The following is a 14,786-nucleotide window of genomic DNA, read 5'->3' as shown; positions in this document are numbered from 1 at the left end:
TTTGAGGTTTCCTTGTCGAATGAGTTTTTTGATTTCATCCTTCAGTTGTTGACATTCATCTGTGGTATGTCTATAATCGTCATGGAAATGACAGTACTTCTTTTTGTCTCTCTGATTTGCGATTTCTAGTTTCATTTTTTGTGGCCATTTAATTTCTTAGCCATTCTTCTTATCCACATTAATACCTGGGCTCTGGACTCTGTCAGTGACTTATAAGAGCTGTACTAATCTCATCGAGAGGTTCTAGAATCTGAACTATAAGCTTGTCGGTCACTACGTCTTTTTTCATATCTCTTTTCTGAACTTTGGCCTGCGTGCCGTTCATCTTTCAAGGTTGTTCTTTCATCATCCAACCTAATATACTTCTTTGCTCGTTCCATCAGGTACTTATAGTCTACACTCGGATTTTTTATTAAGGAAACCATAAATCTGTTATTTCTAGATCCCTTTTTTATTGCTTCACAGGCTATTTCGTGATTAAGGTTTTTTTTATCTAAATAGCTTTTGCATTAAACCTGGATACATAGTCTTTAAGAGATTCTGCTTCCGCTTGTCGTATCTTCATGAGATCAGATGATAGTTTTCTGGGTGGGATGCAGCTCACAAATGTCTGCTTGAATGAGCTTGCTAGCTGTTCAAAGTTTTCTATAGAACCGTTTGGGAGCCTTTGATACCACTTCTGGGCTAGTCCTGTTAGCATCGTTGAAAAAATCTTGCACAAAATAAAATTATTAACATTATATAAAAGCATCCTTGTATGAAAATTTGCCAAGTGGCTCCTAGGATTAGAGGTCCCATCATATTTTTCTAGAGTTGATAATTTAAACTTGGATGGGAAAACTTGTGATAATATTTCTTCACTCAATGGTGAACCATCTCTCATTCCATAATTATCATCGTGAGAAGTGTGTGCAATTTTCTGGCTAAGGCCATTCTGTTCAGAATCTGATTCGTCATCATCCGAATAAACTCTCTTAGCCTTACTTTTACTGGTTCCAGATTTCACCTCTTTGACTAGCTTTCTAGATGTTATGGTGGTTACGAAAGGAGGAGGTAGCGGTATTATCACTGGCATATTAGGGGTGCTACCCTTAATATTCTATTCATATTCTTTCTTTAATGATTCCAATATAACTTTCATTTCCTTAATTCTTCTGATCATAGAATCGGGATCAGAAAGGCCTCCTACCTGGGTTCCATGGGCTATTGCATTGAGTTGTAGGTCTATTACCATTGGTGGAGCGTCCATCTCTCCTAAGATTTCTAAAGGTATCTTTTTAGAGTTTGAACCAGCATACACCATGAGATTGTTATAACGAAATCTAAAAAAAAAAAATTCAGAAAAAACCATGAACAATGCTCAAATGAGAAAGTGAAGGAAAAAAACAACTGGTGGTTTTTCCTCATAAATAACGCTAACTAATGTTGTCGTGGATTTCCTGGATATTAGATTTGGCCGGATTAAGGGTCTCCTGGTGAGGGCCGATGGTGGTTAGCAACCACTCTGATGCTCAAGTCAGTAATAAAAGTATTTAGTATAATATGAGTGAGAGTATTATTTGCATATATATTCTGAAGCTTTACTTTATTTTTAGAGTAATTAAGATGAAATATTAGTTAAATTCTCATCGATTTTCTATTTAAGTTGTAACGATAATTATCTTTAAATTATATTGGGAATTAGACGTGATCAGTAGTATAGTCCAAGCTTGAAGAGTCTCTCGGATCTTATTTGATCTCTTCGAAATGGGTCAAAACTTGGTATCCGTCTTCGAGATCCAATGGGTGGACTCTATCAAGTAACTCTGCCCGGCTCCGAGTTTGAATGTGCGGACTGTCCGTTCTAAGTTCGGGTGAAGCTCGTTCATTGGCCTTTTATAACACAATAGTAGATGACAGAATTGGAGTTGACCAAAGAAATACTTACAGCCGCCTCTGTTTGTGCTTCTTTTTGCTTGCCTGTGAGTTTGCGTGTATATTATTTATTTGCTTCCATCATCAGTTCAGTGTTGCGTGCTCCTCGCAAAACCCATTTGAGCTCCCCTTCTGATACTGCTTGTTTTTGATGTTTTAATCAAGTATTATATTTTCTTTCTATCAAATTTACAGGAAGGTGCTGTTCTTTGCAGAAACATTTCTGTAGTCGGCGGCAGATCTTTGAATTGGTCATTTTCTGTAGCCGACTTGTAAATTGTCTTGGTCTTTGTTTCATATCGGTGGTTTATTTTTCGTGGTCGACTCAGAAATTTCCTTATAATTATCTTTACCTTCTTCAATATGAAGACTTAGATAAGCCCGCAGGAACCAAATTTATTATAAAATCTCAAGATCTTTTGTATTCTCCAATTTTGCCATTTCCAAACTTTATTGTTATTTCAAGTTTCAGGTGCTGTTGATAAGAGAGAGAAAGAGGTTGCAAGTCAAAAAAAAAAGAGAGAGAAAGAGGTTTTGAGTCTTGAAATTTGGAGGAGTTTGTTAGCTGATTGATGGGAGGGAAGAGCTCAAAAGGGTCGAGTAGGAGGCATATTTCATCATACGGTGCATCCAATTCATCATCATCATGGAATCAGTACGGATACCCGCAAGCATCACCATATCCATATCCATCTCAACAAAACCAATATTACACGCCTCAGCAACATCAGCCCTCTACTTCTTCTTATAGTTATGAAGCAGAAAGGCCTCAGCCACAGAGGAGGTTGGATAGGAAATACTCCAGGATTGCTGATGATTACAAGACCTTGGATCAGGTTGGACCATAATTTTTCAGTATATTTCTGAATTGTGATTTATTTCTGTTTTATATTACCTTTTTATTCTTAGCCTATGTGCAATAAGACTGAAGGGCTCTAGTGACTAGACTAAGTGGAAGGCCAAGGGTGAAGATTGATATGAAGGCCTGTGTCTGTGATTAGTTCTTTGTTGGGATTAGATTATGATCTCCTGAGGGGTGGTGATAAGCATAGATTGACGATGATGGTGTTAAGCTTCTGAGCATGAGTATTGGTATTTTTGTTGACTTGAAAATCTTTGATCTCAAGCATAACAGTGCGACCAAAATATTAGGTGAATTTTTCTGGTTGGATTGTGTGTAACAAAACAAATGCCTTGTGACTCAAATTTAGATGCCAAGAAACAATTTTGGAAGATGTTTTGATGAATGATGATATTTAAGTTGAACTGGTATGGCAGAATCAAATTAACTTTTTTTGAGTGGACCAGGAGAGGAATAGCCAATGGCAGCCGGACCTTTTATGGGGTTTTTTATGACCCTTTGTTCTGGATAATTCTGAAGGATGTTATTGAAAAGGACGTGAAATTTGGATTGACTCGACAACGTTGAAATATAACCAAAAAAAAAAAAAAAGAATCAATAATATTGTTACATTTAGAACTGTGAATCGCTATAGAATGCTAGTAAATTATCCAATTATAGATTCGAATTTATTTTTCAAGTGAAAGATCATAGAATTTCAATATATGGTAATTTCAAAAACGTCATCCTGTTAAATATGCATCTATCCAAATGGAATATATTAATCACAAAATTGAAATTAAAGGATAAGGTGGATTGTTGTGGTTGAAAATGGTGGTGACAAAAATATGACTTCTTGTGACTTGGCTGACAATGATATCCTGTTACAAGATTTTTATTTTTTTTAATGCTCTAATTTCTCTCTGCAACTTCTTTGATAACTTTTTGCTTATTTCTGGCTATTAAGAATTTCCCATTGTTTGATTGTGAATAATTTTTATGGCAACGTACCTCTTTGTTAGATAATTTCAGTACTGAACTTGTGATGATAAATAATAGAGATCATTAACTACAGGTCACTGCTGCTCTTGCTCAATCTGGCCTGGAGTCTTCTAATCTCATTGTTGGCATTGATTTCACAAAAAGCAATGAGTGGACAGGAGCAAGATCATTCAATCGACGAAGCTTACATCATATTGGCAATGGACAAAATCCATATGAACAGGCAATATCAATTATTGGCCGGACTTTATCTGCATTCGATGAAGATAACTTAATTCCATGTTTTGGATTTGGAGATGGTAGTTTCATCTGAAGCATTCTCTTAGCTATTCAATGTAGAAGTAATATCTGGAATATGGAGATCATATTTGTCTTGTGTATTTTTCAGCATCCACTCATGATCAAGATGTCTTCAGTTTCCATCAAGATGAAAGATTCTGCAATGGATTTGAGGAAGTGCTAACACAGTACAGAGAAATTGTTCCCCAACTCAAACTTGCAGGTGTGGATTCTATTTATTCCATTAGTCTATGTATGTTACAGCATCAATAATGTTCTACCACTTAGTTCTAAGGCACATTTTTATATTTTTTACGGCAGGACCAACATCTTTTGCACCCATCATTGACATGGCCGTTACTATTGTTGAGCAAAGTGCTGGACAGTACCATGTCCTGTTGATAATTGCTGATGGGCAGGTAAGCCACCATCAAGTTGGACCTTCCTCCTTCAGAGCAAGTCAGGATTGCCAGATTCATAGAATTTGTAACTAGTCAACTTTATTATGGATTGTTCTAGGATTTATGACAAATGAAACATTAAACATTATCATCATCCAAAGTCAGTGAGTTTTTATTCCACATGCGGGAGATGGGACACTTATAATAAATCCTGCAAGACCTCATTTCCAGGGTCTTAGAGATGGGACAATTCTAATTCTTGGAACACTGACGTAATAGCATCAAAAATTAAAGTGCTTGCTGTAGAAATATTGATATGTATGTATGTTGAAAGGTGATGGGAAATGAAAGGTTATGAGAAATGTTCTGTAAACCATCATGTCTTCTAGAGTAAACCCAACTAAGGCTTGTCTCTCCTAAAGTAGTTAAAAACCTCTCTTGGGAAACACTGGTGTGCTGTTGTTCCATGAGCTGCATTCTGATGTTCTAGTATTAGCCATTGATCGTTCAGTCCAAGAAATATATATGTAATGTATTTTTGGTTGACATTCATTTTAAGCAGTTGCAAGTTTCCTACTTCAGCCCTCACAGGCCAAATTTTATACCCCATTTTTGCATGATAGGCATAGTTCTTCTACATCCTTGAGTAGTGAATGCATTAAATTCTATTGTTTGTGCCTCACAGAAATTACTAATCATGACAGGTAACAAGGAGCGTTGATACACAGCATGGTCAACTCAGTCCACAGGAGAAAAAGACAATTGATGCAATTGTAAAAGCAAGGTAATCCAGTAAATTTTTCTTAAAAAATTGGAAAATTAAAAAGAGAGTAGAAGCATCTTTTAAAAGCTAGTTGCTTGGGTTTTCCTAAACACTTTCTCATATGCTTGTTTCATTGCAGTGAATATCCTTTATCAATAATTTTAGTCGGGGTTGGTGATGGGCCATGGGACATGATGAGAGAGTTTGATGATAACATCCCTGCTCGAGCCTTTGATAATTTCCAGGTAAACAGCAGTTCCGTCATGCACTTATGTAAGTGTTTTTGGCTTCCATGTTGAAAGTTCACACGTTTATTGAAACAATTGCTCTTCTTTGTTTTCTTAGTTTGTGAACTTCACGGAAATAATGTCAAAAAATGTGAACGAATCCAGAAAAGAGACGGAGTTTGCTCTAGCAGCATTGATGGAAATACCTGCTCAATACAAAGCAACTATTGAGCTTGGCATATTGGGGTAATTACAAAGCCATAATTTGTAGACTTTTTGTTAATTGATTTTTATCTTCCACTTAAAATCTTATAACTTCTATTGCTTTGGTTCAATCGGTAAAGCAGTCGACGGACAGGGAATGCTTCAGAGAGGGTTCCTCTACCCCCACCTCTTCATGGACCATCTTCTTTCAGCAACAGTGTAAAACCTTCCCACTCAAGCAGCTTTCAGCAACGTGCACCTTCATATTCTGGATATGATTCATCAATACCTTCCTATTCTGGATATGACTCACCAGTTGCTGGATATGATACGCCAGCAAACACAGCTTCATATTCAAGTTCTACTTATGATAACCAGGTGCAAAGACTATTACTCAAAAGGCTCTTTCCGTGAACGTTGATATCATCATCACCTACACCTCCTGCATTGTCATTTGGATCTCTTAAAAGAATATTAACCCTGCCTCTTTTTTTATTCACTGCCAGGTTTGTCCCATTTGTCTTACTAATAAAAAGGACATGGCCTTCGGTTGTGGGCATCAGGTAAAACTATTTCTATACTTATGTTGCTTTGCAGTGGCATTGAGTTCATGACAAAATAGCCATGCTGATACCTCCTCTATTTCAGACTTGTTGCGAGTGTGGAGAAGACCTACAATCATGCCCCATATGTCGAAGCCCAATACAGACTAGAATCAGGCTGTATTGATTACCTTCAATGCACATCTCTGAGATTGGTCTCTGCCACCAATGAGTTTGGTTCGGTGAAAACTGATTCAAACGCCCATTTTCCGAAGGCAGGGACAGGTTAGCCATTTGCTTACCATCCTTTTTCTCATTATTTTCTTTTCTTGTTCTTCAAATAGCAGAAAATTTATATTTCTAATTGAGCTTAACTGAGAAGGAGACATTTTTGGGATGCGCAGGAGTGTGGCTCATTTCTTGGTAGATGTATTCTTTGGCATGAGACAAAGGGAAAATCAAGCTGCAAGGGAAGTGCATAACTATTGGGGCCTGGTAAATATTTGCAACAAGAGTTTGATTCTATAATGTCCTGCCAAATATGGTCATTCTTCCTCATCAAAGCTTCTCCTTCACTATATGATTATAGCAGAATCTAGCTGTTGAAAGGCTCTTTAGATTGTTGGTTGATTTGGGTTTTAGGGCAGATAGATGAATAAGGACTCGAGTCCACATTATTATTTTGTTTGTTTTAATCTCTAGTCATTTGTGATTTTTTTTTTTTTTTTGAGAAACATTTGTGATTGAGAAAAAGATATCTGTAGTTTTGTCCTTCTGGTTGAGGAGAAATGTATATGAAGTTTTTATTTTGTTAATTTTCTTGTGTGGCAGCTCTTTGAAATTAGCAATGGTTGACCAGTTTGAAGGGAAACCAGTTTGAACTTGGTTTCACAAATGGAGCCTTTTATAATTTATACTGTAAACATAGTAGCGCTAGCAATGCCCACCAGGCACCAACCTAGGCTTGAGAGTTACCAACAACCCATTTTTCATGTATAGTGTGGTGGTGATTTTTGGAACAACTTCATGTCCTTCAACTACCTTAACAGAATACCTTAACAGGGTTGAAGCAGCTACCATCTTCATCTGCAAGTATGCAAATTTCTTTCCCAAGCACAACCTTGGACCAGCATTGAACACTGCATATTTGAACTGATTTTCATTCACAAATTTCCCATCCCTAATCCACCTCTCTGGCTTGAACTCCAAGCAATCTTTCCCCCATATCGACTCCATCCTAGCCATTGAGAAGATGCAGTAAAGAGCCCTGGCTCCTTTCTTCAGCACAGAACCATCAGGAAGCACATCATCTTCTATGACTTCTTTCATTTCTGTTGGCACAGATGGGTAAAGCCTCATCGATTCGGATAATGCAGCCTGGAGATAGACCATGTTTTTTAATTCTTCCTCTGTGAAAACAATGTCATCATTTTCTTTCCAGCACTCGCGAAGACCTAAAATCTCATTGATCTCGCACAGAATGTTGTTTTCTACATTTGGGTTATTGTGTACTAACCAGAAAAACCATGCCAAGGCAACTGAAGTTGTGTCTCTTCCTGCAAGAATGAAACTTACACAGAAATCTCTAAAATATTTATCAGAGAATTGCAGCTGGTTCTTGCCTTTTTCGGTGTATTCAGTATCCATAAGGCTGGACAAGAGATCAGAATGATCTTTTAAGCTGCCAAGTTTGATTAGTTTGTTCCTTCGATCCTTCACTGTCTCCTCAGCAAATTCATGAACGATTTTAATTGCTGTACTGAGCCTCTTTTCATATCCTATTCCTAAAAACTTCATGGATTTCCAAACGAAAGGTGGCATCAACAATCTGAACAAAGTGAGTTCTGTAGCTTCTTCAAAAGCTTTTGCAAAGGGAACTTCAGGCAAATCCAGGTTCAAACACCCTGGATCGACCCCAAAAGCTGCAGTGCAAATATTATCAAATGTAAAACGAAGCAGCATTTCTTGGAGATCAAAACAATCCCCTGATTTCACCAGCTTCTCTGTTAGTTTCAACAGCTTCAGGTGAACTAGATCTTGCATGGTTTGATACGAATGAGAAATGAACCGGCTTGAATGCATCTCCGTTTTCGCTGTTCGCCTCTGATCCTTCCACAATTCAGCATCAGCATTGAAAATACCATCCCCAAGCAAATCCTGAAATCTGTCCCTATAGTACTTTCCTTTGGGGAAGTTGTTGAAATTTGTCTTAAGCATATACTCAATGTTGACAGGATCAGCCGTCATGACTCCATGATTCCCTCCCATCCACACACCTCTGTACTGGAATGTTCCGCCAGCTTTTATCAATGATCTGGTGGCAAAACTGAGCGTGTCATTGATATAGAGTAACATGGTCGGTATGACCCCCAAGACAGGCCATAGCATAGGGCCCTTGTTGGTGAGTCTTTCACGTATACAGCTGAAAACAAAGAGTCCCAATAAAGCAAGAGCTACATCCCAAAAGGATGAGTGGGCATACACCCATTCCACTGCAGAGAAGAGCACATTTCTTGCCATGGTTGTTTCTGTTTCTTTCCTTCAGTGTGCAACAGTTGTAATTGATCCTTTATGGTAGCAGTGGACTATCTGAGTTTGCTAGCCATTGAAGCAAGTAAACTGAGCCTTTATGGTAGCATCAGCATCTTTTGCAATTGATCAAAGAATGGTAATAAAAACAAATTTAAGAGCTAAAGAATATATGACAGAAATGCGAGTTGGCTTTATTAGCCATATTGCTTTTCATACTGATATTACAAAGAAAATGCTATCTGCCTCTTCTTGTAGATGAGGATGAGGATGAGGCGAGTCTTACAAGAAATTATTAACAATGAAAAGAAAACCTGAATAACTATTTTTGTTTAGAAGTCCAAGGTTTCTATAATATGTACACTTGCCAAGACACCAACTAAGATCTACCTTGATGTGTTCAAAGTTGATTGTTTCTTTGCAATGTCATGTGCAGCTGGTTTTACCACGAAGAAAATTTCTTTGACAATAAAATTTTGCTTCTTTGACATGCTTATATCCTATTATAATTTTCTTATTTATCATTTTTGTTCAGGGGATTCTCATTTACCACTTTGATTTTCTTGAATAAGGACAAGTTTCTCTCTCTCTAGCCCATTTTTGTGAATGGGATTAACTCACACATATTCCTATAGCAATCTTCTGATTTATAATGAAAAGAACTCTATTAAGGGAATGTAATAAGTTGTAATTATTGATCCATTGCAAGTTGCAATTGAGATTTATGATTTGTTAGTTAGAGTATTGATTGAACATGTAAAACAGTTCAATAGTCAATTTTATTATTGAGGAGAAGAAAAAGAGAGAGAGAACCTGACAAAAGGTTCAATCTCAATCTGATGAAATCTCTCTTTAACCAGCAAATGTAAGGGAACAAGAAGTCTCTTCGCTTTTGAAATTAGCATACTTAATCCACATTTTGCCTTTGAATTGAAGTTCAAGTTCAGAATCAATAATAGGATTGAGGAACTACAGGAACACAATTAGAAGTCTCAGCTCCAAGCATCTGTAGTTTCTTTTCTTTTTTTCCCATTTTAAACTGAGCCCTGGTGGTATTTTGCAGCGCACCTTACCATTGGTGGATGCAGAATAAAAAAGGAAAAGAAGAAAAAAAAAATACATATATATATATTGTAAAAATGTTCTCAAGTCTATTTTTTTTGTTTCAAAATTCTATAAACACTCATCTCCAATAATAAAAAAAAAATAATAATTTCTAATATATAATTCTAAAAATTTAATTTGTATTTGAAGTTCCTATGCCTACTGCAGTACACACTGAAACATGTGTCTAACATAAGATCTTGTAGGATTATTATTTTTTCCAGTAACTTGTAGGCTAATTCCCTTGCTTATCTTTTCAATTTTCCCTCTTTTTGTTAGCCCTCCTTTCTTTTTTGGCTCCCACAGAATAAGATGCAAAGAACGTTGAAGAACAACTCCTTTATCTTTTTTCTATTTTGATTTTCTTTGAACTTTTTTCATTCAATTCCAAGACAAATAATGTATTGAAATTCTTGATAGATCAATAATATATACTAATTAATCAAACTGAAAATTTAGAACATAAAAAGAACAGGCTAAAAAAGAAAATTATGTTTACCTGATTTTTTTTCTATTATTATGGGTACCCTAGTCCCTTCCAAGTTATATATTAAGGAAAAGTGCAAAAAGGGTGGTACATAGTACGAGTCTTTAATCAAGAACCACTTATTTTAGTGATCTCCAAGCAAATCAAAAGCCATAGCTTTACCATCATTTCAGACTAGTGCATTTGGCAGAATCACTGTTGACATATCATCATTTCCTTCCATAAATAGCATCATCATCAATCTGTCAATAAGCTAAAGCTCAATGTATCAACCCATTCATTGATTAGTCTCGGAGTCACAGATCACTTAGGCCATGAACTTCTTTGGAAGCAACCCATTTTCTTTGCATTCCTCATCAACATTCCTGGCAGAAGACATTCTCATAAAGAAGATCTTACTGACACATGATCCTGATGGTCGTCGCCTAGATTCTGAGCTACTGCTTTGTGCAACGGAGAATGTCATGTCTTACACTGCTACATCAGAAGTACTAGTGGGTCTCATGATTGCCTACATATTTTTATTCTAAATTTATATATCTATACATGTGTTTATGTATGTATATTTTCTTCAAAATGGTTTGACTTTTCGAAGAAAGTGATCGATTCTATATGCTTGCAGTAGCCCCATATAATATTTCTCTGGCTGCTGTAATCTATTCTACTAGTTATTTTAATTAAATTCAAACAGGTATACTTGAATACGGAATTTGAAGTTCAATTTTCAGGTTAGCAGCTTCCATATTGATGCCATTGCAGAGAAAGATATAAGCAAAATTGAAGTAATTGGAGCAGAAGAATCATTGGGACAGATCATCCATAAAATTTTAAATGAGGTAATTCTGCATTCAACTTAACTCTTCTGCAAAGATGCAAGTGCACAAACATTTTAGCATCCCTTTGCCCTTTTCTGTGATTGCAGATGCTTTTCAAAAATGCTGGTGAAGGGGATCTTCACGCAAGGACTATGATCTTGTTTGATTTGCTTGGAAAATACAGATGGGATGCCAAATTAGCTTTAATACTTGCAGCATTTGCAACAAGCTATGGTGAATTCTGGCTGATAATGCAGCTATACCCTCACAATCCGTTGGCAGTATCAGTTGCGATGCTTAAACAGTTACCTAATGATTTAAGCATGTTGAAGCCTAGGCTTAAGGCCTTAAGCAAGTTGGTTAAGACAATGGTGGCTGTGACAAAGTGCATTATTAAATTTGAAGGCCTACCACTTAGATATGTAAAGCTGGATGATGAAGCAATGGCAATAGCAAAGTCTCATATTTATATAGCTGCTTACTGGATCACAAGAAGCACACTGGCATGCTCTTCCCAGATCACAGACTTGATAGCCATGAAGCCTGAGCAAGTGCATGTTCCTTCCCTTCAATCAGCATATAAATATGCACCTTTTCAATTCATTATTTCTATCAAGATACTGAGCATTCACTTAACATCGCTAAACAGATCTAGTGTATTGCAGAAACCAAACTCTTGGAGGTTTTTTTTTCTTGTATTTTTGAGATGAAAATTTGTTTAAGTTTCTTAATTTTGTAGTAGAATTAAGATCCCTATGAAAATTTTTACAGATATAGCTGTTAAAAATCAATGCATTTTCTCTTCAGGTCTTCAAATCAAACAGCACTTGCAGTGTGGCAGCTCTCAAGTCTGGTATATAGGTTGAGCAGCTTATACAGTCACCTCAATCGGCAAGTGGATTTCTGTCATCAACAAATAGGTTACTGTTCTGATTCTTCAGAATGGTTCTGAAGCTGTTCTGTATGTAAATGCAACATAAACTGCAGTATTTTTAACACCTCATCTTCTGCATAACTTGCAGAGACAAGATTGCATCAGAAGCTGTTAAACATTTTCCAGGAGGCCCATGCTGACAACCAAGAGGTTCTTGGCGTGTTATTGGCTTTGAAAGATGACTTGCCACTCAAGAATTCTTCTACACAAGAAAAGGTATTTGCTCTAGTGTCTTCATCTATCAATCCCACATCCATATGCCTGTTTACTGATGGGCTAAAGCATGATTCTGATATGCTTCTGGTTAACTAAGGTGCACTGTGCTCCAAATACGACAAAATTAGTTTCTTGAACCAAAAAATTGAAAAAAAGGAAGAGAGGTTTCTAGAATTTGATATCCTACTTTTCCTTCAAGCTGACAAAACTAAATGTAAAATAAGGGCCTCTTACCATTTCATATTGCTTGCTGACAGCTAGGTGTGTCTGAACTGAAAGACAAGGTAGTTGTACTTTTGGTCTCAGAGCCAGAGCTCCTCCCTCTAGAGGGACTATTCCTGCTGGTTCATCAAACATATAATCATCTTTCTCACAAGAATTTAGATGAAAGTTATGAAATTGTATGGGTTCCAATTTCATTTTCTGATAAATGGACTGAAGCTGAGGCAGAAAGATTCAACCTTTTATCGAATTCATTGCCATGGTACTCACTCCGGCGACCTTGGTTACTCAACTCTGCTGTGGTGAACTACATAAAACAAGTATGGAACTTCAAATGTGACCCTCTTATGGTAGTGTTGGATTCACAAGGCATGGTTACAAATTCAAATGCAATTGATATGATATTGATCTGGGGTGCCAAAGCATATCCATTCTCATCTTCAAGAGAAAAGCAGCTCTGGAAAGAAGAGAATTGGACTCTGAAACTTTTGGTTGACGAAATTGACCCCCTTCTAACTAGATGGGTATGGTACTGATTAAGCATATTTTAATGTTGCATATTAAAGAATAACGTTACCTTGCTCTAAAGTATATGACTACAGGTCTTGGTACTTATTCCTTTTTATTGGTGTCAGGTAGAAGAAGGGAGAAACATTTGCATTTATGGAAGTGAAAACCAAGACTGGATCAGAGAATTCAATGATAAAATGAAGGAAAGTAGAAGTGTTGGTGTACAGATTGAGATGGTGTATGTTGGCAGTAGGCATCGGAGTGAACATGTAAGACAAATTTTAGCCACCATCAATGAAGAAATGCACAGCAGTTTATTCTCTTTCACAAAATTACATTTCTTTTGGATTCGGTTGGAGAGTATGAGAAGATCAATATTCCGACTAGGGCAATCTATCATCTCAGATCATATTCAGGAGGAAGTGTCATCTCTGCTAGATAGTACTGCTGAGGGATGGGCGGTAATAGGGAGAGGAAGTACAACAGATATTGTAAAGCTTCAAGGAAGAAAGGCAATGGAATGCTTGACTAAGTTTTCAGAATGGGGAGGAAATGTGATGAAGTTAGGATTCTTCGGTGCACTCAGAAGTGTCCTTGAAGCACCTCCTATTCCAGGGCCTTGCAATCATTCTAATATTATTCCTTACGCTGAAGGATTAGTTGAAGAAATTGCAGTCTGCAATAAGTGTAAGCGTCCCATGGAGAGTTATGTTGTATATGAATGAAATGAGATCAAATGGGCAATTTCAACTATGCTGCCTTGTAATTTGAATGTTATTTGAGATGATTTACTGACTGCTAAGCAATCATAAAAACAGACTAGTGATAGTTATGTTCTGTGGCTGGTGATTTTTATCTGGTTTACTTTTCTTTATGCTTGTGTTAGTAATCCTGCAAATCTTTACATGCAAACATATCAATTTTGAGAAAGGAAAAGAAAAGAAGAAAAGTTATTGGTGAAGGAAAGAATGGAAAATAACAAGCAATAAAAAATAAGAAAGTGTCAAAGAAATTTGCAGATTCTCATTCTGATCAGATAGGTTAAGACCATATTAAAGATACAGTAAGAGATAAGATAAGAGTAGATTTTGTCATGTTATTACCCAAAATGCACTAAAACAAGAATGAAACAAGAAGTTTCCTTTCCCATTACATTATCAGCAATACATGTGCATATGTGAACATGTGCATCTGTCATTGGAACACCTCAAACAGATACATGCATATGAACTTGGTAGTTCTTATTTCTTGATTCTGACAAGGAAGTAATTCTGTGAAAGAAGGCTGTGTGTCGATCAGGTATTCAAGGCCCTGTATCAAAACCATTGCAGCAACACAATAAGGAAATACAAGCATATGACATTGTTTCAATTTTAGCCCCACTTGGAAGCATATAGTTGGCCTTTCGCTTTCTTTGGTAATAAAATTTCTTTGGCTACCCCACAGCATGTATCTGTTGCCTTATGCTCAAATCTGCTGAGTAGCAGGCTTTTGCCTTTTGTGCTTTCCCTGTTTTTATTTATTTATTTAATTTATCAGATGTGCTTTCCCTGTTTTTCTTTTTTTGATGTCCCTTCCCTGTTTGCTTTAACAGTGGGGCCATTTATTCATTTTTACAACTTCCTAAACCCTAAACTAAGTTTAACAAATAGAAGATTAAAGCCAGTACCGTGACTAATGATGCGAGGTTAAGGTTGACAAGTATGAATCATAGGTGGATTTTATTGTTATTTTATTTAAAACAAAATAAGATGATTTTGTTTTATGAAAAATTTAAAATTTTCAAAATTAATGTA

The 14,786-nt window shown here is 36.5% G+C and overlaps 3 protein-coding genes across 3 annotated transcripts; 2 read left to right on the top strand and 1 right to left on the bottom strand.

Moving 5' to 3' along the window:
- Positions 1-1,908: 1,908 nt before the first annotated feature.
- Positions 1,909-6,988, top strand: LOC110655443 (E3 ubiquitin-protein ligase RGLG2). Its single transcript, XM_058149667.1, has 11 exons — positions 1,909-2,750; positions 3,831-4,056; positions 4,146-4,259; positions 4,358-4,455; positions 5,142-5,221; positions 5,340-5,445; positions 5,546-5,673; positions 5,775-6,009; positions 6,138-6,194; positions 6,280-6,458; positions 6,578-6,988. Exons 1-10 carry the CDS (start codon positions 2,487-2,489, stop codon positions 6,358-6,360), a joined length of 1,389 nt encoding a protein of 462 aa, XP_058005650.1. The 5' UTR covers positions 1,909-2,486; the 3' UTR covers positions 6,361-6,458; positions 6,578-6,988.
- Positions 6,989-7,106: 118 nt separating this feature from the next.
- LOC110655445 (cytochrome P450 86B1-like) lies at positions 7,107-8,973 on the bottom strand. Its single transcript, XM_021811735.2, has one exon. It carries the CDS (start codon positions 8,691-8,693, stop codon positions 7,107-7,109), a length of 1,587 nt encoding a protein of 528 aa, XP_021667427.1. The 5' UTR covers positions 8,694-8,973.
- Positions 8,974-10,069: 1,096 nt separating this feature from the next.
- LOC110655447 (protein SIEVE ELEMENT OCCLUSION C) lies at positions 10,070-13,827 on the top strand. The gene is made up of 7 exons (XM_058149668.1): positions 10,070-10,787; positions 11,022-11,129; positions 11,216-11,661; positions 11,916-12,028; positions 12,131-12,258; positions 12,516-13,004; positions 13,116-13,827. The coding sequence occupies exons 1-7, from the start codon at positions 10,608-10,610 to the stop codon at positions 13,713-13,715; spliced, it is 2,064 nt and encodes a 687-aa protein (XP_058005651.1). The 5' UTR covers positions 10,070-10,607; the 3' UTR covers positions 13,716-13,827.
- The last annotated feature ends 959 nt before the right edge of the window (positions 13,828-14,786 follow it).

The sequence above is a fragment of the Hevea brasiliensis genome, chromosome 7, assembly GCF_030052815.1.
Source record: "Hevea brasiliensis isolate MT/VB/25A 57/8 chromosome 7, ASM3005281v1, whole genome shotgun sequence".
Classification (NCBI taxonomy): domain Eukaryota; kingdom Viridiplantae; phylum Streptophyta; class Magnoliopsida; order Malpighiales; family Euphorbiaceae; genus Hevea; species Hevea brasiliensis.
Note: the sequence above shows the minus strand (reverse complement) of the source record. Positions and strands in the feature narration are given on the sequence as shown.

What these genes read in the sequence shown, in the direction of transcription:
- LOC110655443 (XM_058149667.1), top strand. Translation starts at nt 2,487, where the DNA reads ATGGGAGGGAAGAGCTCAAAAGGGTCGAGTAGGAGGCATATTTCATCA. An exon ending in ATTACAAGACCTTGGATCAG is followed by an intron (nt 2,751 to 3,830) that starts GTTGGACCATAA and finishes CATTAACTACAG; the next exon opens with GTCACTGCTGCTCTTGCTCA. An exon ending in ATGTTTTGGATTTGGAGATG is followed by an intron (nt 4,057 to 4,145) that starts GTAGTTTCATCT and finishes TGTATTTTTCAG; the next exon opens with CATCCACTCATGATCAAGAT.
- LOC110655445 (XM_021811735.2), bottom strand. Translation starts at nt 8,693, where the DNA reads ATGGCAAGAAATGTGCTCTTCTCTGCAGTGGAATGGGTGTATGCCCAC.
- LOC110655447 (XM_058149668.1), top strand. Translation starts at nt 10,608, where the DNA reads ATGAACTTCTTTGGAAGCAACCCATTTTCTTTGCATTCCTCATCAACA. An exon ending in CTGCTACATCAGAAGTACTA is followed by an intron (nt 10,788 to 11,021) that starts GTGGGTCTCATG and finishes TTCAATTTTCAG; the next exon opens with GTTAGCAGCTTCCATATTGA. An exon ending in ATTCTTCTACACAAGAAAAG is followed by an intron (nt 12,259 to 12,515) that starts GTATTTGCTCTA and finishes GCTTGCTGACAG; the next exon opens with CTAGGTGTGTCTGAACTGAA.